Source organism: Carassius auratus, chromosome 18 (genome assembly GCF_003368295.1).
Source record: "Carassius auratus strain Wakin chromosome 18, ASM336829v1, whole genome shotgun sequence".
Classification (NCBI taxonomy): Eukaryota; Metazoa; Chordata; class Actinopteri; order Cypriniformes; family Cyprinidae; genus Carassius; species Carassius auratus.
In genome coordinates, this window is record NC_039260.1 from 9,951,946 (window position 1) to 9,974,135 (window position 22,190).

Genomic DNA, 22,190 nt, shown 5'->3' on the forward strand with positions numbered 1-22,190 from the left:
TATCGATGTAAAAGCGTAAAAATATAAAAGTAGAAATTGTATTTAGATTTGTTGGCAGAGTCAGAGTAATAACAAATAGTATCTTTCAAGCTAAAAGAGCAAAGGGTTTTTATTATTATTATTATTATTATTATTATTATTATGCAATAGAAGAACAAAAAATACAATTACAAAGAGAAAGTATGAACAAAAGACAATGAGGGTTACAAACAATACTCCAGAAGCAAACTATGTTAGCTTATAAAACTTACACCATGAAAGAGTCTTACATGCAATAGAATTATTAGAGTTTCTTAAAGAGTTTACATACATATCAAAATCGTTCCTGAAAATAAGAAATTAGGGAGTTTTCTTTGAAAATTTACACTTATGAATGTAAAATGTAGCAAGATAAAGCAATTAATTAATTATAAAATTACAATGAGAAGGGTTTATATTAAAAGATAACAAAAAAAATGGAGGGGGGGGGGGGGTATACGAAAGTTTGTATATAAATATTTTTTAACAAAATGAAAAAAATTAATCCAGAAGATTTTACAGTAAGTACAGTCCCAAAACAAGTGATTGATCGTTTCTTCATACTAACAGCAAAAGGAGCAATTGGGTGAAATACTATCGTAAAATTTTGCAAGTTTATAATTTATTGGATTGCAATTTTGGATAATTTTAATAGAGACTTCAACAACTTTATTAGAACAATCTTTGTGTCGAAGAAGCCAAAACCTATTTTATATCACTAAATATGTTAGTGGTAATGAGAAGACTTTGGTCAACAAATAAATTAGTCTTGTCAAAAAGAGGATAGTCTAACAAACCTTTAGGGCCAGACTTTACTAAAGGTATAATACAATCAGGAATTGCACCAAACACAATGACTTATTGTCTTGAGGGGACTGGAAAAGAGAATTCTGGCATAAACTGTTCATAAGTAAAAAGAACACCACGATCATCTAAAAGTTGACTGATTAAAAGTATATTATTATCAAACCAATTGTAAAAAAAAAAAAATAATTTATATCTAATATTTTTATTATTCCAAATAAAGTAGCTATGTGGAGAAAGATTATAATTATATATAACTGACCAACTTATTAAGGCCTGTTTATGAAAAAAAGATAAAGATAAAGGTATTTTAGAAATGTCAAAGTTGCAGCGCAATAAAAAATGTAAACCTCCATCAGGATTAAATATTTGATTTGGAATAAAATTCCAGAAGGATTTGGGGTTGTTTAAATTTTATCCATTTAACTTTAAATTAATTATTAAGAGTAGAAAATCCACTAACTCAAACCCCCCGATAGCCCGATCAGCTAACATAACACTTTTTTTTTTATTAAGTGAGTTTTAAAATTCCAAACAAAGTCGACTTGAGCAAAGGGGTTTCATATGGATTGAGATTTCCTTATGACGTAACCAGGAAGTAGCAGCAGATTCGACGAAATCCAAATCATCGACAGAAAATGAGTCGCATTTATGACAACAACGCTTTATTAAACAAACCTGTCCATAATGAGAAATTCTCCTCCACATGGGATCCATTAGTTCACCAGAGGTAATACTTGAAAGTTTATGCATGATTCGACATCGATGCACAGCACAGCCTGGTTTACGTCTCCATTGTTTCCCTTTCCCTTTCCCAAACGCATTAGTTAGTTAAGTTATAGCTAATACTGCAAGAACACAATAAATTAAGTAAATTAATATGTGATCTGTTTCACAGAATATTTCGACAGCAGCGGTGGTTAATAACAAGTTACATTTACCATAGATTTATAAAAGTGACAGAGATTTTAAATGTCGTCCTGTCGGAAATGATGGCTCCCATGGTACTTTTTTGTATTATTTTGTTCTAGGCATTCGCATTGTATTTTATTTCGAATTTTACCTTTCCAGTGGTCATGGTGTCATTTTAGAGGGAGCACTTTTGGACACGTCACGCCACGTCATAACAGATATGAACAACAGAAAGGTTAGATAACTTCCTCAATTAAGAACTCAAGCTGTTAACAACTGTTATCAATATTAATAATTATAATAGTAATAAATGTTTGTTGAGCAGCAAATCTGCATATAGAATAGAAACTGTAGACTGGAGTAATGGCTGCTGAGAATTCAGCTTTGCCATCACAGGAATAAATATATTTTTTATGTTGTACAGTAGAAAACTGTTTTTTATTAATGTTTTAATACATTTTATTAATGTTCAGTATATATTCTTACTGTATTTTGATCAGCATAAGAGACAAAAAATGTACTAACTCCAAATTTTTGAAAGGTTGAGGATATTACTTTATATTCATAAAAAGACAAATATTTAACAATTGCTTTTGTTAATTTCAGGAGCGCTACAATGTTTTGTACATCAAACCAAGCAGAATCCATCGGAGAAAATATGATTTAAAAGGAAATGAGATTGAACCTAACTTCAGTGATACCAGGAAGGTCAACACAGGATATCTAATGTCATCCTTCAGTGAGTAAACAATTGGTTTAGATGTGGCAAGTTTTTTACTGTGCTTTTTAATGGGAACCTGTTTGAACAGCATTCATTTATAACAAGCAATGAAAGAAACCTGATTAAACTCTTGTAAGTAAATATATGATTTTATAAATGCTGATTTACCAAAAATATCTTGATGGATTGAAGCAGACTGTTATATGTATGTTGTTTTTATTTGTATCATCCTTGCAGAAGTGGAGGCTAAGGGGGAAACAGATTGTCTAAATGAGCGCCAACTGAGTGACATTGTGAATAAGGATCAGCTGGTTAAAGTAACAGCAAAATATTGCCCTAGTCAGGCCTTTGCATTCTGGATCTCAGAAGCAGAGATGGACAGAACAGAGCTTGAGTCAGGCCAAGAAATCCGTCTTAAAACGAAAGGAGATGGGCCCTTTATTTGTAAGTGCTATGATGAAAAATCTTATATACAGTACATACTAGGGGTGTAACGGTACGTATATTCATACCGGACCGTTTCGGTACAGGGCTTTCGGTACGGTGCACGTGTGTATCGAATCACCGAATGCAATATTTTGTGTGCGGAACATTTTCGTGTTTCCAAACTAACATATTAAGTGAGCGTGGCGTTTCTGCTGCGTGTGAGTTGCGTGACGGCTGCTTCGCGTTTTCTGTGTCTTTACACACCAGAATCGTGCCTGACGCGGCGCTAGCGCACTGCTGCTACTGTAGGTGACATAGAGGGAGACCACCGACAGACCAGGATCTTGTATTCATGACAACAATAAAAAACCTACTGATAAAAGACACCTTCAACAGTATTGACGGCAAAATAGACTATGTTTGACAGGTGCAATATGCCAGTGTGTCACCGGCCTAAGGTTTTCAAAAGGCATCACATGAGTGTGAACATCACTACAACTAGGAAAAAAAATTATTCTAATTCAAACGCAGCTCCCCTCTGAATTTAAACAGACCTTTGCTCTTAATTCCGATCGGTCCAACGCAATAACGAAATCTGAGCAGGTCTAAAAACTGAAATGTTGATGCTGCACTTTACACTTTGGAAAACTTATATTTTTTAAACATGAGCAGGCCTACAAGCTGGGATTGGTAATGCTGCACTGTAATCATAGTTATTTTTTTATATTTTTCATTATATTTTATTATATGATATTGGTTTGAGACTGAGAGTCTTTTATTTAGTGGATAACTTTGCAGCAGTATTTTATTTCTTATTCTTTTTTTATTTTATATCTATTTTATTAAAAAGTATTTAAAAAAAAAAAGTGTAAATCGTTAAAAATAAGTTTATAGTAATTAACAACCTGCAGTTTAATGTTTGCATTTCTTTCCCTTACTGTACCGAAAATGAACCGAACCGTGACTTTAAAACCGAGGTACGTACCGAACCATGATTTTTGCGTACCGTTACACCCCTAGTACATACTGTGGAAATCGAGGTGGCTACATGTGCTGTTCTGTCTGGTTTTGTCTGTCTAGTTTCCTTCGCCAAACTGGACGGTGGTACAGTGACGAAATGCAACTTTGCAGGAGATGAGAATACTGGAGCATCGTGGACCGAGAAGATAATGGCTAACAAAGCAGATCAGGAAAATGCAGGGAAGAGTGGCGGTCAGGGCGAGGGAGCAGACGATGAAGAATGGGTAAGATTCTTCTCAATTGATGGAGATTTGTGTTTGTTCTGAACACATAGAGAATTGGTTTAGGAAATGGGTTTATCATGAACAGATGTGTAATCTTTTTTACCCTTTACTATTATTCTATCATCAAGAGGTTTAAGACGAAGTGAAACTAATGCAATCATCCAGTACAGGATTTGTTTGAGCTTCATTGTGCAAACCTTAAACATCTGTTTTATGTTTTGTGGGATCTTGTTTCAGGATGACTGAAAGACACCATTGAGCTTCAAGGATTGCATCACAAGTGCCTTATCTGTCCTCCAAATGTTTATTTTCGGCTTCACCACGAAACAAGACCTAACTGTTAGTATTCATATGTTATTACAGGAAAGTATCATAAATAAACAGGAAAAGTGCCATTGGAATTAAGACATTTATGTTTTATAACGTACTTAATGTGTGTATTAAAGATATATCCTTAAAGGGGGGGTGAAATGCTCATTTTCACTCAATCTCCTGTTAATCTTGAGTACCTATAGAGTAGTACTGCATCCTTCATATCTCCAAAAAGTCTTTAGTTTTATTATATTTATAAGACAAAAATAGTCTGTGCCGATTTTTTTCGGAAAAACACGACCGGCTGGAGGCGTGACGTGAGGGCGGAGCTAAAGAATCACGAGCACGAGTAGGCTTTTGCGTTGAGAGCGTTTGGAAGTTGTGACATTACCGTGAGGAAAAAAAAACCATCATCCAAAACAAACCATGGCTAACAGTCAGATTCAGCCGTTTATTTATGATCCAGAATCAGATCCCGAGGCTGAAACTGAACGAGAGCAGCAGCAGCAACGACTACAGCAGGACGTCTCTAGTATGTATTGAAACATAAATTTTCCAAAACTGTATATATTTGCTTATGTAACACCTCTCTCCCGGGTCCTTTCTGACGCTCCTCGCACTCAGTCCGAGCGGGGTTCGAACCCGGGTCTCCGGCATGGGAGGCCGACGCACTAACAAGGAGGCTAAATGGCTACAGCCATTACCTGCACAGCAATACTCGCTGGCCTCCGTTACACTTAGCAGTTTTGGAAAATGAATAAGTTCCACTTTATGTCGTCTTTTTTTTTTCTTTAAAGGTGTACAAGGTTTACTTGATGTGCTTACGCGCCGATAGCTAAGTTAACAACAGAGAGATATTTTAAGCAGTTTTACTCACTGCCTGAGGTTCCAACACACGATCGTGACCCTTTTTTGTTGGGATTGCATCATCCTTAAGAAATGAAGGATACGCAAATCCGGCGTCAAACTGGGCCTTGTTTGTAAAACAAGCATCTTCGAAATGCAGGGAACAAACACAAACACTTGCACAACTCCGCTGATGCTCTGTAAAAATAAACTCCATCCACTGGTCCCTTAATGTTTTTTTTTTAGGTAATCTGTGCAGGGTTGTCTTGCCCTGGCAACCAAAAACACACTTCTTTTGTGACATTTCGCGACGCTCTCGCTCTGATCAGTGAATGTCTGTGCTCTCAGTGCTCTGCTATACGGGAGCGCGCGCTCTTCCGGCAGAAGTGCCCTTAGCACCCATATGAGGAAATTCCGCTCCATCTAACGTCACACAGAGCCGTACTCGAAAAAAAACTTTCCGAAACTTGTGACAAACCGGAAAATACTCCTTCAAACTTACAACTTAATTTTTGAAACTTTGTCCATGTTTAGCATGGGAATCCAACTCATTAACAGTGTAAAAAACTCAGTATGCATGAAATAGCATCCCCCCCCCCCTTTAAGATCGTTAAGCACTGTAAATTGATTGTACTATATCATATTTAGAGATGCCGCAATATTAAAATTATGTCTGAGAACCAGTTAATGGCATTATTTTGAAAGAATAAAAACTACTCAAATTAATTGTATTAAATGCTACAATTAAATTTAGGCATCGTAACATTATGTACAATCTAAAAGTTTATATTTCTTTCCTAAAGATTACGTAAATTACCATTTAAATGGCAGCAAAGGTTATCTAAATGTAAAATATGTACTGTTAAATATCTAATATAGACAATAAATATACAGTATATTTGATATATTGTGCATCCCTTATAACATCAAAGATGTATTGGAATATGAACACAAAAAAAGTTATAATGAAAACAAAAACAGTTGTGTAAAAAGATTGCACTTTATTTAAAGATTTACATGTTTGACTCCAATAAAAATATTAAGTCTCACAAAAACACACATAACCTTTGATCATTCGGTTCTCAATCAGTCATTCACAGAGATGAAAATACTAGCTTTTATATTTTTTGTATTTATTTTAATTAAATTCAACTATACAAATAATAAAAAAGACATATTGTGCTTTTTCCTAATGTGCTTAGATGTGATTTCATCACTGTAAACAATACTTAGTCAGTAATATCAACTAAATCATAGTAAAGACAATAAATTAAGCTGTCCTAAACATTCTTTCTAGGCCTTTTCTCTAATATACACAATAGATTTGGCATTAACTACTCAACAAAGCATAGGGGATCTGTTATGTAGCCATTTTAAAATTGCACACTCTTTGTTCTTCCCTTCTAAAGCTTGAATTATTCTCCAGTGAAAGTGGTCTTTTGTTCAAACCCATCTTCAGACCACAGGAGGGGGTTACTTGCATTTCCATTCGCTGAAGAATGCCTTTACAACAGTTTTTGATTGTATTGGCTCCTCTGACTATACTCTGATTGTGCAGGCTTACAAAAACTAAAAGATCCTAAAGCTCTCCGACGAACCAGTCCTTAACCATCTGCTTATTTTCTTTCACCCACATAATATTGGCCTCTGTCCTCTCAATGGCCTGCTCCAAAGCTCGAGCGGCAATTCCCTGTTTTTTCTCCTCCTGCTCGCTCTGAAGCTGCTTCAGCTGTGGAGAGACAATTTGAAATATGTTTGTGTAAGATCAATGGTAGAAACACAATTAAAGATTGAGACATTGTCAGATATTACATTTCTACAATAACTAGAAGAAAGGAAGAGTAAAAAAAATAGCACCTCTTGAAGTTCGACCTCCGTGGAGAACCTTTTTGTCACCGCATCCAACAGACTGCCTAAAGATACGACTCCCGCTCCATACCTGCCCAAAGGAGATGATCGTCAGACATATGTCCATATATTTATGGTCTCCAAGCAACTGTGTGATAAAACCTTTAAGACAATTAGGACTATCTATCATTTATTTATAGCTGAAGGCAGCCTTTGGACCCTGAATTGCTCTTGATCTTCGATTCTTTTATTTAACTTTGATGTAACAACTTCCTCATTGCTGTTGTAATTCCCGCCTGAGTTTACAAGATTTACATTCCCTAATCCATCATTGGCTGAAGTCAAGTCAAAAACAACATTTGCCTCTCTAGCTTCCATGCACTGAAATTAAATCAATGTAAAAATCTTAACTTACTCTTGGGTGATGTAGGACCAGTGCCCACGGACGAAATCCCAAGCCAGAGGCTGGCCGGCGACGTTTTTGGCAATGTAGTTTATGGTAGAGACCATATCCATCTTTCTTATCTTTGAAGGTTCAAGAGTGTACTGGAGATATCTGTGGTATTACAAAAGCCAATAGTGAGTATGAAGCAAACAAAATGGGTCGTTGAGATGATATAAAGCTTATATCTCGGCACTGACCTGTTTAGCAGCCAGATTTCTTTGGTGCATGATAAGGCGTATCTTAGTTTGTCTTTCTCGGCAGCGTCAGTGGCTTTTTGGTATTCTTCCCAAGCAAATTCCCAGTCATCCTCATCACCATTAGCTATTACACTGCAGTAGATCTCTTTCTTCAAATTCGGATGCATTCTAAATCTAAAAAGGTAGTTCAAGTCAATATAATTTATGTATAGTGTAGAACTATAATTGACAGTATTTTAATTAAAACGCGCAACTCACTTATTGGTCTCATTTTTATTCTTTTCGAATAGACTTCTAGCCATTTCTGTGCAAATAGCAAGGCCATTGCTGCAGGCTACTGAAATAGCATTTACCTGGTTATACCTGAAGGGAAAACAAAATAAATAATGATTTCTAGATGTCCAACAAAATATATATAAAGCAAGACAAAAATGGTTCTTACTGGTCAGTGTGTTTCTCAGGAACTGTTCTGTTTATTGTGTACTCCTCAAAGTGTTCATATAGTCGTGTGATTAGTTTCCGTAGGTATTTCTAGATATAGAATTGTACAGTTAATGCCAAATAACACTATTTTCACTGTTATGCACATATTCAGGAAACTGTGTCCTTATGCTCACCGTTATCGGACCGTAGACCTCAGAGCGATCAAACATGAGGACTAAATGATCCAGGTTTTTCAGTGCTGAATCCCATGGAATATATTCAGTTTCATTTACTAGGTACTTGGTTAGGCTTAGTGCAATAGTGATGTTGAGGCGATGAGCCCTATAAAGAATTAATTGGTTAATATACAGCAACAATTCACAGTGAGCCAAATAATTATTTACAACATTGTTCAACTGAAACATTACCTTGCTATATTAAAAGCGTCATCAATAAGTTGCCCTCGGTTGATGATTGGAATGATCTAAAGACACATTAATAAGATTTGAACAGTTTTAAGCCACTTTTGATCATATCGGTATTAATGACAAAGTCTATTTTATGTAAGTATGTGAACACAGGTGGCCATGGTGGTCCCACGCCAAATAACAACCGACGGTGCAATGTTTCCAATTTTTTGGCCACTTGGTATGCATTGGTATTGATATCTGCTCGTTATTTCAAAACTAGAAAGTATTTGAATGTGTCAGCGGTCTTCAAAACCCTACTCGGAGCCAGTCGGGCTCATTTAAAAGCCAGTTTAAGTTATGTAAAGGATTAGTTCACCCAAAGTCATTAAGTAGTTACACTACTTAAATCCTTCGTTTATCTTCGGAACACAAATTAATATATTTTTGATAAAATCCAAAGCTTTATTTCCTGCATAGACAGCAACACGTTCAATGACTGACACGTTCAAGACTCAGAAAGGTAGTCAGGACACTGTAAAAAATAGTCCATGTGACATCAGTAAAGAAAACAAAAAATACCGCATTTATTCAACAATTTGAACACACGTCGAAGACTGACGATGAAGAGACAAAATTGTTGAAAAAAGTTCTTTTAGTTTTCTTTGCTGATGTCACATTGATTATTTTTACGATGTCTAGAAGCAGACCGCATGTTGGCCAAGCATTTACGTCTGCGATCCCGTTCAATATTTAATTTGAAGGGATACTAATATTTCTTTAAAGATACTTACATGATGATTTCTTTCAAGTTGGATACGAAGGTTATTCCAGTTTTCTTCATCATAGTTAACGCGGAAATAGCCAGTGCAGTCGATGTTTGCGAGAAGCCACTCGTCTCTGTCTTGAAGTTGGAAGGATGGCAATTTGACTGTAAGGAGAGATCCAAGAGCAGCACGGTTAATCACAACTAACAGCAACCGCAGATTCATGCCCGCTATATTGCCAGGTTTAATTTGTATTATTTGAAATTATGCTTATTTGTTCCTTACCTGGACCTTTTACTTTCAGTGTTACGGGTTTCTTTTCAGACTCTCTGTCCGTCATGTGTCTGATATGAACTTGCCATGCAATACTGTTAGGAAGAAAATAAACAATGTTTGTATGAATCAATAAAAATTAGTTTGGCTAAGGAAACCCACTTATAGCTTTTTGTTGTATTGTAGTTAAATCCAGTACCATGTGAAATAATTCAATAATATGATACTATTGTAAACAGCAATTTGGTTCTTGAAACTCACTCATGGCCCTGTTTTTGCTTTAGTAAAAAGTGTTCTTGAGTAGTCTCCCCTGTCTGGGTAATAATGGTGATTACTGGATACCCCACTTGCTCAATCCATGTGCTCATGAAGCCTTCCACATCTTCTTTTGTCTCCTGATCATTGTGGGAAATATTTGTCACTATCTTTTCAACATCTTTTATTGTCATTTCAACATAGAATATAGGTCCTTAATTTACCTCTTGCAAGCAATCCAAAAGATCTTTGTATTCAGTGTTCTGGTACTCGAACTTGGCAAGATAATTCTAAAATACAGACAGTTAGTAATTAGGCAGTTGGTCCAGACCTTAAAATCTTCCAAAATAATTACATAAAAATCTTCTAATACATAAGCACATATATTATGCTATGGAAACGGTAGAATCATATATATATATATATATATATATATATTTATATATATATATATTTTTTTTTTTATGGTTGTTTATTAATATGGTTTTATAATCTATATAAAATATGTATATATGATAAATTGAGTTGGGGGTTCAAATAAGCTGTTTCATATGTATTTAAAAAATAATAAGTATTATATTTTATATACATTTCTCCCCATTTCGGCTTACCTTGATTCCTTTCATAAATGCTTCTTCGGTCATGAATTTGGCCAGCATTCTCAAAACAGCAGCCCCCTAAAAAACGTACAAAGCTTTTAAAGTGCCTTTTAATCCTAAAGGACTGTTTTATAAATGATAATTTTGTGTAATATTGTATTGTAACATTTTTGTAAATTAAGCTTATCAACATCATAAGTGAACTGATGCCAACCTTGCTGTAGGTGATGGCATCAAAAAGGCCTGTGATCTCAGAGAAAGTTTGAATATCATTTTCCTGAGAGCTGAGAGGATGGGAAGAGTTTAAGGAATCCACTTGAAAGGCAGTCTGGGTTTCTCTGAGAACAAATAGATCTCTCTGAAAACACAAAAGAATCATATCATCAGAGGAGGTTGGAGGACGCAAGTTCAAGTCAAATTAAGAATTGACCAGGGTGTATTGTTAAAATCATTATTCTAAAATAAACCAAAACATACAAAGTTCCAGCCAACAGCTTCCACTCCAATGTAGGACATGTATGTCGTTAATCCTCCATTCAGCCATAAGTCATTCCACCAGCGCATGGTAACAAGGTTTCCAAACCACTGAAATTAAGCACAGGTATGAAACGTAAAGATGATTTTGTTAAAGATTTATGGGTTCTTAACAGCTAGAGGATGATCTATGTAAAACTGTTCTGTAGACTTACAGCAAAGAAAATACACTGCACAATGCAACTAATAAAATACAATTAACTAAATAATCATGCTACAGAATAGCTAAATAATCAGGCTAATCAAAATGAAAAGAAAAAGTTTCTTTCTACTTTATTATTTACACGGTCAGTTAAAATGTCATGTTATTTATTGGGGATTATAGTTGGAGCTTTGGTCATTTATTTATTTATTTATTATTCACACTTCAGCATGAAATATAATTTGTCAAACTGTCAATTTATGAATGCTGTAGTATCTTTATTCCATTTGTTGTTTTTGGAAGCCTCCTATAAACCGTTCCCAATTTTGGACATCAGGCATAGAGATTTATATACGGATAATATTTACATACGTTTAATATAGGGAATGATACTGATAACAAAAAAAAAAACAGCATTGACGATATCAGTTGGGATTCAATATGGGCCAATGTTAAACTTGTTCCTAATCAACAATTAATTTACTACAAAATGGTTCATAGGCTGTATCTCACTCCTAGAAAACAATATTTAATGAAGCTTTCTTCATCTTCCAATTGTAATTTGTGCTCGGGAAACTCTATAGGCACCTATAGACATCTGTTTTGGGATTGCCCTGAAGTTAATCATTTCTGGAAACAGGTATCTAAGACCCTGAAGGAGTCCACATCCACATGCTGTCCTAAAACTTTTGTTTTTAAATGATTACTCATCTTTCAGACAATGTACATCATATTTTTTTAAGGTTTAAATTACTGCACATCTAGGTTAACAATGACATTAAATGAAATATCTCACTTGTGTAAACTTTAGTCAGGAATGAATGATACATTATCATGAATATATGATTATGTTTACCTGATTTGCTAATCCATGAGCAATCAGGGTGGCCACCCGTTCTTGATCAAAGGTCGATCCTGTAGATTTATCATACAGCAGACCTGACTCCGGATATGAAATTAAACCCCAGTTTTCCGTTGCTCCGACACTGATGTCTGGTAAAGCGATCTGGTCTGTAATAAAACAAACTCTGCATGTAATCTTGTGAAGCTTGAGCGTGTATGCTCTCTTTTTAGCTTGTGCATGTTTAATGTAGGACAGTTCACACAAAAATGAAAATTCTGTCATATATTGACAACAAGTATTGTTTCAAACCTGAATTACTTTCATTTGTGAAACACACACACACACACACACACACACACAAAATATATTTTTGAAGAATGAATTTCTCCATAAAATTAAAATCAAAGGGCTCCAAAACTACTTGGGACTCCATTTGACTTACAGTATATGGATACAAAAATACTAAGACTTTTTTTTGTTGTTTCAAATTTATAACCCTGAAAAATTAAGCCGTACAGGCTTGGAACAATAGGAAGATGAATAAATGTAAATTTTTTACTGACCTATAATTTTAACACGTTAAACTCCATCCACTTGAATTAATGCATGATTTAAAATAATACACACTGAAATAGTGTGTGGTTATTATTATTATTTTTTTAATTGACTCACCTATTTTCCTTAGTGGGTATTTTGATCCAAATGTAATCTGATAGTGATCCAGAATCTTCGCTGTAACTTCAAGTGCGTAATCAGCACGGTCAACAGAAAAAGCTTCTCTCCGAGCATGTATCTTGAAAATACATAATCATTATTTGTGAAATGTTAAAAATAAATAACTAAATAAGCAGGCAATCAAGTGCCTTCAATTAAAAATAAAGAAACATACATGTATCTTTGTCACGGAAGACATCATTTTAGATTCAAATTCAGATACAGTGAAGGCCAATGAATAAGTTGACATGATGGGGGTCTCTTCAAATATAGTCTCAAACCATTCTTCTCCGTCTATTTCTGTCGTTTTTGGATCTAATGATAAAACAAAAATGAAAAGTTATGTACTGTACACAAAAACCTTGTTTTTTTTTTGTTTTGTTTTTTCCGTTCATTGCAGATAAGTAACAGTCTTTTCAAAATTTTTCAGGTTTTGAATCCGTTGCTGTTTTCTGCTCTGGTATTTATTGTTATCTCTATTAGAGGCAGGATGACCTAAATATCTATATGAAATCATCTTTCGTTATTATCAGAATAGTGAGATTTTGACATGATCGAGTCTAATGATAAATAGTAAGGATCCTAACCTCCTAATTCATTGGATATGGCAACAGTGCCAGGTCTGTGGAGCACAGTAATTTGAAACACAGCCTTCAGCGCTGGCTCATCAAAGCACGGAAACACTTTCCTGGCATTTGTGGGTTGCAGCAGACTGGTGGCGAGTAATCTGTTTGTGGGGAAAAAATTATGCAAAACATAAGTAAATAAAAATGAACAACAGGAATTCAGTTTAATTGTTCTGGATTTATGTTATTTGTCATAAAACAACTGTGCAATATCCAGATGTAAAAACAACAGCGAGGTGAGGATTTAATAGCTTTAGAGAAGAAATGAGCAACAATCTCCGGAGGAATGTTTACATTTTTATGCAAAACAGTAAACAAAAATGAACAATAGTGACCGAGTTCAAATGTTCTGGATTTGTTATTTGTCATAAAATGTGATATCCATGTGTAAAAACAACAACGAAGTGATGAATCGAGCAACAAAAATCTCTGAAGGCTTGCTACAAAAAAACCTGGACAAGAGATCCATGGTGAATAGGATAAAGAAAAACTTTAGACATGCAATACATGCAAATATATGAGGGGTTTCTTAGGGTGATATGATTAAACATGCACATTTTGGGTGTTGTGAACTGAACTGAACACATATTGAAAAGCAACATTAGAAAGAGTAAAATATAAATGAAAAAATTAAAATATACTAGTTAATAAAGATGTTTTTGCTAATATTAGATAAGTCTTTACCTCTCTTTATACTCATCTTCCTCCTCCTCCTCCTCCTCTTCCTTGGCTTTTACATTCTCTGTGTACCGGCTCACATAAAACCCTTCCAAGCCATCAAAAAGTTCCCCTTCGAATGTGGTGAAAATATCATAGTAGGTCCCATTTCCAGACATTATATCCTCGAGTTGGATCTCGAAGAAATTACTTTCATTCTGATGAATTTTATATCGATTCACTGTTAATTTCTCGTTTGTATCCGATTGTCTCACTTCCACGGTCGTCACATTTAGGTCCTGAGCATGAAGAAAGATGGTCTTGGAGTTTGTCATACACTTTACTCTAACAGTTGAGTTTCCCGTGAAAGCAAAGGATTGGTTTGTATAGTTATTCGTTATCGCTGAGTAAAGGTACGGCTGAATGAAGACTTTGTAGCTCTCAGGAATCACATTGTCAGGAAGTCTGAAACTCGATGGAGGATCTGTTGGGATAACTGTAGGTCTAATCGGAGGTGGTGGACTCACCGGAGGGAATTTATCTATTTGAATTTTGTACACCACAGCCATCATCACTAAACCACAAACAGAAGAAACTGTGAGGATCCCAACGCCGGCAGCCAAGATCTTGGACAGGCCCATTGCTTTGGCCATTTCTGATCCTTCTGAGAAACCTCCAAGAATGAACTGAGCTTGGCAAACCTGCTCTCTGTTATGTACTGATAAAGGCGTCAAGTATCTATACCACGCCTAGAAGAGACCACGCATTTCAAAATTACACATTAACCAGCATGGGTGAGAAGGAAACAAACAGATATGATGGCATTACACAAGTACTGTGTCCCGTCACACTTTGCCCCACATCTGGAATCAGTTTGAATATCTTATCAAGTAGTTCATGGTCAGAAAAAAAAACACACAAAAGAGAGCATTGATGCTGTGAAAAGAGATGGATCGGATGTTAAAGTAATTTTTTCTTAATCAGCGGACCCAAGTAGAGCAATCCCAAACTGATATTCTTGAGTCCTGAGACCTTCAGACCTCAGTGATGAGTCATCCAGCTGTTTGGGACCTTCTTGCTGCCCAGAAACTTTTCCAGGATCCTCTGATGACATCAATATATATATAGTACATATATATATGTACAGGGCATAGAGCCCGAGATCTTGCGCAGCGCCCCTGGATAGATGTATAATAATTTCATAACACTTAAATGTACTCATTGGCAAATCTCAAACCAAATCTCTTAGCCATTTATAATAAAAATAGACTATTAAAACTTTCACCCTTTTAATTCAGAAAACAAAAAGACTTCTGTCCCTTACAATCTACATGATGTTGGAAAGAAAACCATTTTGGTTTAAATAAAATCAGCCTATTTGAAACAGACTGAAGTTGACCAAGTAGTAATTAAGATTTATCTTACAAATAACATTTATATGTTAATACTGATGGGAAGGAAATGAAATTGATGAGTGAAGGTTTGCTAAGCATTTTTTAATAATACAATTTTTTTTTTAAAAACAAACCAAATGGCACACATATTGATCAAGTAAAATCATATCAATTTATTATAGCCATTTCAATTCCAGTCTGTACACAGAATTGATTGATCACTGCACCACTGCAGACTGCTGCTTTTAGGGGTGGCGAGAAAGAAACAACTGAAAAGCTAGAAAAGGGTGCCATCCTGTGGACGAGCATGAGAGACTGCATTCAAATCATATTTTCATCCTTCGGGGTGTTTACTAGGAAATCCAGCTGCAAAAACCTATGTGTACGTGAAACAAATTAAGCGATTGATCAATTGGTTTGAGGCTAAAAGCAATATCTTCATTTCATAAAATCAAAGAAAAAACTTCATGGCTCACAAATGTCATTAAAGGCACACTATGTTTTAAAGGTATAAGTTGTAGACAGCTGTAAATACCGAAATAAAATTTAGTTCAAGACAAAAATACACACAAAATAAAGGCAAAAACCCCTTTGTTTTTTGAGGACTCCAACTAAAACACATAAGAACTGAAATGCTTTAAGGAATTAAAGTTCTTGTCAAAATGATCCACACTCCATTGCAGCAATCCGCTTTATCCTCCTTTTTGCACAATAGAACAATTTTCCTGAATTCACCTAAGCTCCTAAAAAATGCACGCACTTCAGCCTGGAACATAAACCTTCATAGCAACACAAGCCAAAACTCTTTTGAAACATAATTGTATAGTTAAGAATCTGGACATATATTGAACTTACTCCAATTATTTGCTAGCAAACGATGGCTGACATATAATTAAATTACAGTTTTAAATATTTTTAATTATAGAGGATCAGCAGAAGTGTGTTATCCAATTATATTTTGGTCCTTCTAATTTTCCTACATAATTTTCTTCAGGATGTGGCTGTGCGCCTTCAGGCCATTATGTGTGGCCTGGTATTGTTTAAGTCTTGAATTCACCAGAGCCAACTGTCTAAATGCTGAAGACAATAGCAAGACTGCTGGAGGATAGACGTCAGCTCTCGGTAACTTTGCTCTTTCCAGTTGGGAAGGAGTCTTTCATTGTTAAGGGCCTGAAGTTTGGGCGTCCCTTCACGTAAGACCTGATACAAGCAGGGCCATCGGCTCTGTATCTGTAGCCGAGTCCGACGGTCCAGAGTAATGCCCCGAACTATCTTTTTCGCCCGCAGCTCTCGCAGCGCTGGGAGGTTAAGGCAGGAGAAGACCAGACCACGACTGGGTGACACATCTAGGAACTCGAGCGAAAGGGATTCAAGGGTGTATGAGATGCCTAGATTTCGCAGCGGAACAAGAACATGGAGCGTGAGGGATTTTAGATTAGGCAGGGATTTCGTCAGCGTCTGTAAAGTGTTCGGACAGACCCCTTTGAATACCCAAAAGTACTTCAACTCTAAGATACGGAGGTGTTGAAACTGAGTGATCAGTGCAACTGATGTTTCGGACCAGTCGAAGTGCAGGCGCATTTTGGCAATCCTGGGACAGCTGTGGACGAGTCTGGCCAGGAGAACCTGGAAGTTATTAATCTGGTCCATCTTGGTAATATTGTCTTGATGGGAACTAGAACTGGTGTGGACACGAAGGTCAAGAGGTTCAAGCAACGTAAATGTCCAGTTCAAGTCTAAATGACTGAGATCCCGGCAGTGCACGTTCTCTAGAAGGTGCGACAGGAGCTCTCCCCATTTATTGCACTGGTCTCCTAGATCAAAACTGGCCTTCAGAGTGAGCAAACTAGCCCCACGGGATATAAGATGATGGGTGTAATGGTGAACCCAAGCCTTCCAGCGCTCAAACTCTCTGTTGGAAACGAGCAGACCCTCCTGGCCAAGATGAAACACCCCACGGCGGGAATAGTCTGCAACCCTCCAAAGCTTCCCAGAGCGCACTAAGCAGCTCCAGCTCGCACACACAAGGGCAGAGTTGCATTTGTCTACCTCACTGAGGAATGAGAGCACATGGAGCTGACATTCCACCGGCAGGGAGTTGAAAGGGAAGTAATCTTCATCAGCTTTAACCCTTCTCCTTGTATTAACAGGAACAAGTGCTCTCTTCCCTTGAGGCATTTTGTAAGTGCTTGATTAAATCCTTAAGATCATCCTTTTGTCTTGCTCTCTCAATGAGTGACGTTTGACTGCACCTTGCAGAAAACACAATGTAATTTATTATGTGCATCTCAACAGTAAACATTGTCTGCCAGTTCTTCATTATACGATTTACATCAGAAAGTTGCACTCCGACCGAATCAGATAACTCAAGAACCGCTGTAATTGAGTCAATTCAATTCATGAAGGAAATATTTGTGAACCGGATTAAGTATTTTATTAAAAACATTTTGTTTCAATACAAAAGTAAATGTATAAAACAAAGCAGTATTAAAGCATTTTATGTGTTCAAGTTATATTAAAAGATCCTTTCTGAATGATTAATTTAACTTCGGCACTGTTCTGTGACTGATTCAATTCGATTCGAGAAAGAAATCGTTCACACCGGGTTTGTGAACTGAATTAATAATTTCCCTCAAAATTAAACGTCATTTTAATGTGTAACTAACAGGACAAAGCATCTTGTTTATAAAACGTATTCAGTAATAAAACATATTACGTCTAAGTTCATCACTGTGCAATACATACTTTTTTAACTTAAATTAGTAAACCATATGGAAACAGTTTTGATAACTTACCTTTAACATACTAGCATATTTCTGGGATGTCAAATTAATATTATAGGCAAGCACACTGTAACACTCTGCTCAGAGAGACTGGTGGAAGAAATAAGTCTTGTATTTTTTTCTTTTTTCAAATACAAAATATACAAACTTGCAAACCCAGTAAATTAGTAGCGCGTCGTTAGCTTGTCATAGCGGCCTGATATCTTAGCAATAGCTGTGAAATATCTTCTGTTCTAAAGTTCGCCCGGTGAAATAATTTAACTCAAACAACCGTGATGTTCTGACTGAGCTCTTAATTCAAAAAAAATGAGAGAGAGTATGTCAGCACTTTGGAGCAAACTAAGCGGCTAATCCCTGTGAGAGGCTGTTGTTGTTCTCCGCGAATGACATCATCAATGTGCGTGCTACAGCCTCGAGTGTTTTGGGCTGATCCGGGAACAGCTCTGTGGCTGTAGTCCTGCTGCTAGTTTAAACAAGATAAGTTTAAAAGGACTGATCCGAGGACAGGCTCGACATGCTTTTCGATTTCTGCTGTCAGTAGTTCCGCATCCAGCGGTATCGTTTTGTCATATTTCTCCATTACTACTTTTGTATTAAACGAATATTTCACGCTGATCGATGTTATTGAGGAAAATAGTTTCTAAAAACGTATTTTACGGCGTGAATTTAGGTAACGTATGTAATTTAGGTCTAGACTCTAGTCATCTGCACAGACTGGTGATGGGAAGTCCGAATCATTTAAGCGAATCGGTTCTTTCGAACAATTGAATTCAATGAACTGGTTTAAAACGCCGTTTCAATTCCGTTTTTTTTCAAGCGTGCTATGAATGTTCCAATAAGCCACATGTGGGCACGTCTGTTTACTACTTGGATAATTTCATGTGTCCCCATGTTCATTTTAGGTATAGCCATCACAACTCATATAATCGTCGTTTAGAACCTTAATGTTTACATTTATGGTAAACAAAGTCCCTTTACCTGTTTCTGGCAATTTTAAATATCATTTTTCCACATCCATTGTAATTGTGTTAATGGAACTCTGCAGTCTACTCTACACATTCAAATTATTTGTTGACATTTCTGATTCACTTTCAACAATGTTGGGCTAGTTACTCAAAAATGCAATACTCATTAGACTACTAGTTACTCCGTTCAAAAGTAATAAGTAATAATACTACATTCTGGCAACAGAAATTAGTTACACTAGGTTACATTCCTTTTCTTTCACACCTACATAAGTTGCCCATCTTCCCCATAAATTTTTTCTAAAAAACAATATATTTCTGCCTCATCATTTGAATAAAATCCACATTGAATCTCAGTCATAAGTTATCACTAACACTCAGTGGTGATTAATAGTAATTTATAAGTAAAAGTGTTGTATTAATCTCATTAATTGTCATTTGTAGCTTGAAGCTAATTGTGGCTATACTTTCTCTGTTATGCGTATAGCCTGAATATTCGTATGAATATACGATTATATTCCAGTTTGTATTTAATCAAAATAAATCAAATAAGTTATTGAGAAAATGTTTATTCTCTAAAAAAACGTTCGTGCATTTTATATCAGGATCAGAGGGATGTGGGCAAGCCATGTAGTGCCAGATTAAAGTAATCCCACAATTTACAAAACTGTGTTCAGATCATCTGACAAAATCAATGTAATATTTGGCAATATTTCCATCCACTGAATGTAAACTTTTTATATTCAATATGCCTGCTGCACTGCAGAGATCTTGTGCCTATGCAACTTGTGAAAATTATGAAAATAAATCTAGCAGTTCTATGGATGACATAACTGTAATATTATTACTGAACTCTTTTTAGTAATTAGTTACATTACGGCAAAAAGTAATATTATAACTGTAACAAGTTACTGCCCAGCACTGCTTTTCAATTTGATTCATGAAATAAACATTACAAATCAAAAGAAATAATTGATAAAATGCAACAAGATTTAGCATCTCATCTCAATGGATAACAAATGCAGTATCATAATATAGCTAGATCTTAAGTATATTTTAAAATGTATACTTTTCTTTCTTTTTTACACAATTATCTGACACCAGTTTTTTTTTTTATTAAAATATCGTCCTTTTGAATAATTAAATATTTTACCTGTAACTTTAAAATTATTTGTTTTTTTACATGCAAACTTTAGCTTTTAAAGGGTACATAACATACACAGTTTACCTAATCTCAGTGTTGGGAAAGTTACTTTAAAAAATTTATTAGTTATAGTTACTCACTACTTGTTACAAAAAGTAACTGAGTTAGTAACTGAATTACTCTATAATAAAAGTAACTCGTTACCAGGGAAAGTAACTATTTGCGTTACTGTAAAAAAAAAAAAAAAAAAAAAAAAAAAAAAAAAAAAAGTTGCTACATGTCAGAGAATTTTTACTTTTTTTTTTTTTTTACAGTTTTCACAAGTCAGTTGAAATGAGTAGAACAGACAGGTACATAACTGTAGAACAGACAGCTACACAACTTTCAATATTTATTGCACGTCAACAGACAGCAAGAGTTTTATCCTGCACTTCAAGTATTATCTTTGTAAGAAAAGTGTTTTTGGCCACTAGCTTTGTAGATGCGTGTCACACATTACGTACACATTACATGCACGTTCTTGCCTTTGACCAAAATGAATTTGAAGTAGTGGTTATATCTTCACCTTGAAAATGCCAACTTTTCATCGGATTGCTGCTGACTCGCCATCTCTGTTGCAAATCTCTGTTTAGCTGTTGCGCGTGCGTGTGTGTATGTGTGTGTATGTGTGTGTGTGTGTGTGTGTGTGTGTGTGTGTGTTTGGCGCCGCTGGCGCTGCCGTGTGTTCCGGCATTTGTGTAAAAACACTGGCTCTGATTGGCTACCATGAAACACATGACTCTGCCTTAGCCAATCACAACCGCTTATCTCGTCATTAACCCACCTCCTCACTTGCTGTGTGAGCCAGAGGTCCGTTCGGATTGCATAGTTTATTAAATCAGTGCTTAGTAACGCACCGCATTTAACGTTCAGTAACGTTAACGGCGTTGTAACGACGGGAAAAGTAATTAGATTACCGCGTTACTGAAAAAATAACGTCGTTACCTAACGCCGTTCTTTTAAACGCCATTATTCCAAACACTGCCTAATCTCATGTTAATCTTGAGTACCTATAGAGTAGTACTGCATCCTTCATATATCCAAAAAGTATTTAGTTTTATCATATTTATAAAAGAAAATACAGCTTTCCGATTCCTTTGAAATGCTCAAATAAGGACTTCCGTTCTCCTCTACGTCATTAGATCCACGATCGAAAAAATCCAGCCGAAACTTGTTACATTTACATTTATTCATTTAGCAGATGCTTTTATCCAAAGCGACTTACAGATGAAGACAGTGGAAGCAATCAAAAACAACAAAAAGAGCAATGCTATAAGTGCTATAACAAGTCTCAGTTAGCTTAACACAGTACACGTAGCAGCATGGGATTTTAAATAATATAATAAATAAAAAGAAAACAGAATAAAAAAAAAGAATAGAGCCAGCTAGTTGGAGGTCTTTACACATACACACATATATATATAATTGCATAATAAATGAAAAGAAAAATAGAATACAAAAAGATTAGAAAGGTAGTTAGATTTTTTAAGAATATAATTAGAATATTGAGTGTTAAAGTTAGAGGGTCAAATAAAGATGGAAGAGTTGTTCCAACCCTAAAGTAAGATTTTCGGCACAGAAATTCTCAGTCATTCTTCTAAATAATTTTTTTAAACTTTAGCCATGTTTAGCATGAGAATCCATCTCTTTAACACTGTGAACAACTCTGAATACATGAAACACCATTGTACCCCCCCCCCCCCCCTTTTTAAACAATGTATTACAGGAGCTGTCAATTGGCTTTGAAAAATAAACCCCTTTAGGATTTTTTTATGAATCTGATCCAAATAGTCTCACCTTTCACAAGTAATGATATTAAATTTACCAAATCTTCTGTTGGATGTGTGAATG

General features: G+C 35.6%; 3 protein-coding genes across 4 annotated transcripts; 1 reads left to right on the forward strand and 2 right to left on the reverse strand.

Moving 5' to 3' along the window:
• Positions 1-1,402: 1,402 nt before the first annotated feature.
• Positions 1,403-4,584, forward strand: LOC113118786 (arpin-like). Its single transcript, XM_026288200.1, has 6 exons — positions 1,403-1,552; positions 1,894-1,969; positions 2,341-2,473; positions 2,693-2,899; positions 3,962-4,125; positions 4,363-4,584. Exons 1-6 carry the CDS (start codon positions 1,461-1,463, stop codon positions 4,369-4,371), a joined length of 681 nt encoding a protein of 226 aa, XP_026143985.1. The 5' UTR covers positions 1,403-1,460; the 3' UTR covers positions 4,372-4,584.
• Positions 4,585-5,818: 1,234 nt separating this feature from the next.
• On the reverse strand, positions 5,819-15,165 carry anpeplb (alanyl (membrane) aminopeptidase-like b). The gene is made up of 20 exons (XM_026287525.1): positions 14,042-15,165; positions 13,319-13,458; positions 12,907-13,046; positions 12,690-12,810; positions 12,030-12,184; positions 10,975-11,082; positions 10,712-10,855; positions 10,510-10,575; positions 10,123-10,188; positions 9,905-10,038; positions 9,656-9,738; positions 9,398-9,534; positions 8,625-8,680; positions 8,391-8,538; positions 8,216-8,304; positions 8,032-8,136; positions 7,774-7,947; positions 7,547-7,687; positions 7,141-7,222; positions 5,819-7,012 (listed from the first exon to the last, which is right to left on the reverse strand). Exons 1-20 carry the CDS (start codon positions 14,665-14,667, stop codon positions 6,863-6,865), a joined length of 2,865 nt encoding a protein of 954 aa, XP_026143310.1. The 5' UTR covers positions 14,668-15,165; the 3' UTR covers positions 5,819-6,862.
• Positions 15,166-15,561: 396 nt separating this feature from the next.
• LOC113118398 (uncharacterized) lies at positions 15,562-19,196 on the reverse strand. Of its 2 annotated transcripts, none has more exons than XM_026287527.1 (2): positions 18,204-19,196; positions 15,562-17,654 (listed from the first exon to the last, which is right to left on the reverse strand). In XM_026287527.1, exon 2 carries the CDS (start codon positions 17,584-17,586, stop codon positions 16,462-16,464), a length of 1,125 nt encoding a protein of 374 aa, XP_026143312.1. In that variant the 5' UTR covers positions 17,587-17,654; positions 18,204-19,196; the 3' UTR covers positions 15,562-16,461. The 2 variants fall into 2 exon arrangements, with proteins under 2 accessions (XP_026143312.1, XP_026143311.1); XM_026287526.1 differs by having other exon boundaries at positions 15,562-17,660; positions 18,204-19,189.
• Positions 19,197-22,190: the final 2,994 nt, after the last annotated feature.

Coding starts and splice junctions, on each gene's coding strand:
- LOC113118398 (XM_026287527.1), bottom strand. CDS start 17,586: ATGCCTCAAGGGAAGAGAGCACTTGTTCCTGTTAATACAAGGAGAAGG.
- LOC113118786 (XM_026288200.1), top strand. CDS start 1,461: ATGAGTCGCATTTATGACAACAACGCTTTATTAAACAAACCTGTCCAT. Junction 2,474..2,692: donor ATATCTAATGTCATCCTTCA/GTGAGTAAACAA, acceptor TCATCCTTGCAG/AAGTGGAGGCTAAGGGGGAA. Junction 2,900..3,961: donor AGGAGATGGGCCCTTTATTT/GTAAGTGCTATG, acceptor TTGTCTGTCTAG/TTTCCTTCGCCAAACTGGAC.
- anpeplb (XM_026287525.1), bottom strand. CDS start 14,667: ATGGCCAAAGCAATGGGCCTGTCCAAGATCTTGGCTGCCGGCGTTGGG. Junction 10,189..10,509: donor CATTTATGAAAGGAATCAAG/GTAAGCCGAAAT, acceptor TCTGTATTTTAG/AATTATCTTGCCAAGTTCGA. Junction 9,535..9,655: donor ACTGAAAGTAAAAGGTCCAG/GTAAGGAACAAA, acceptor CTCTCCTTACAG/TCAAATTGCCATCCTTCCAA.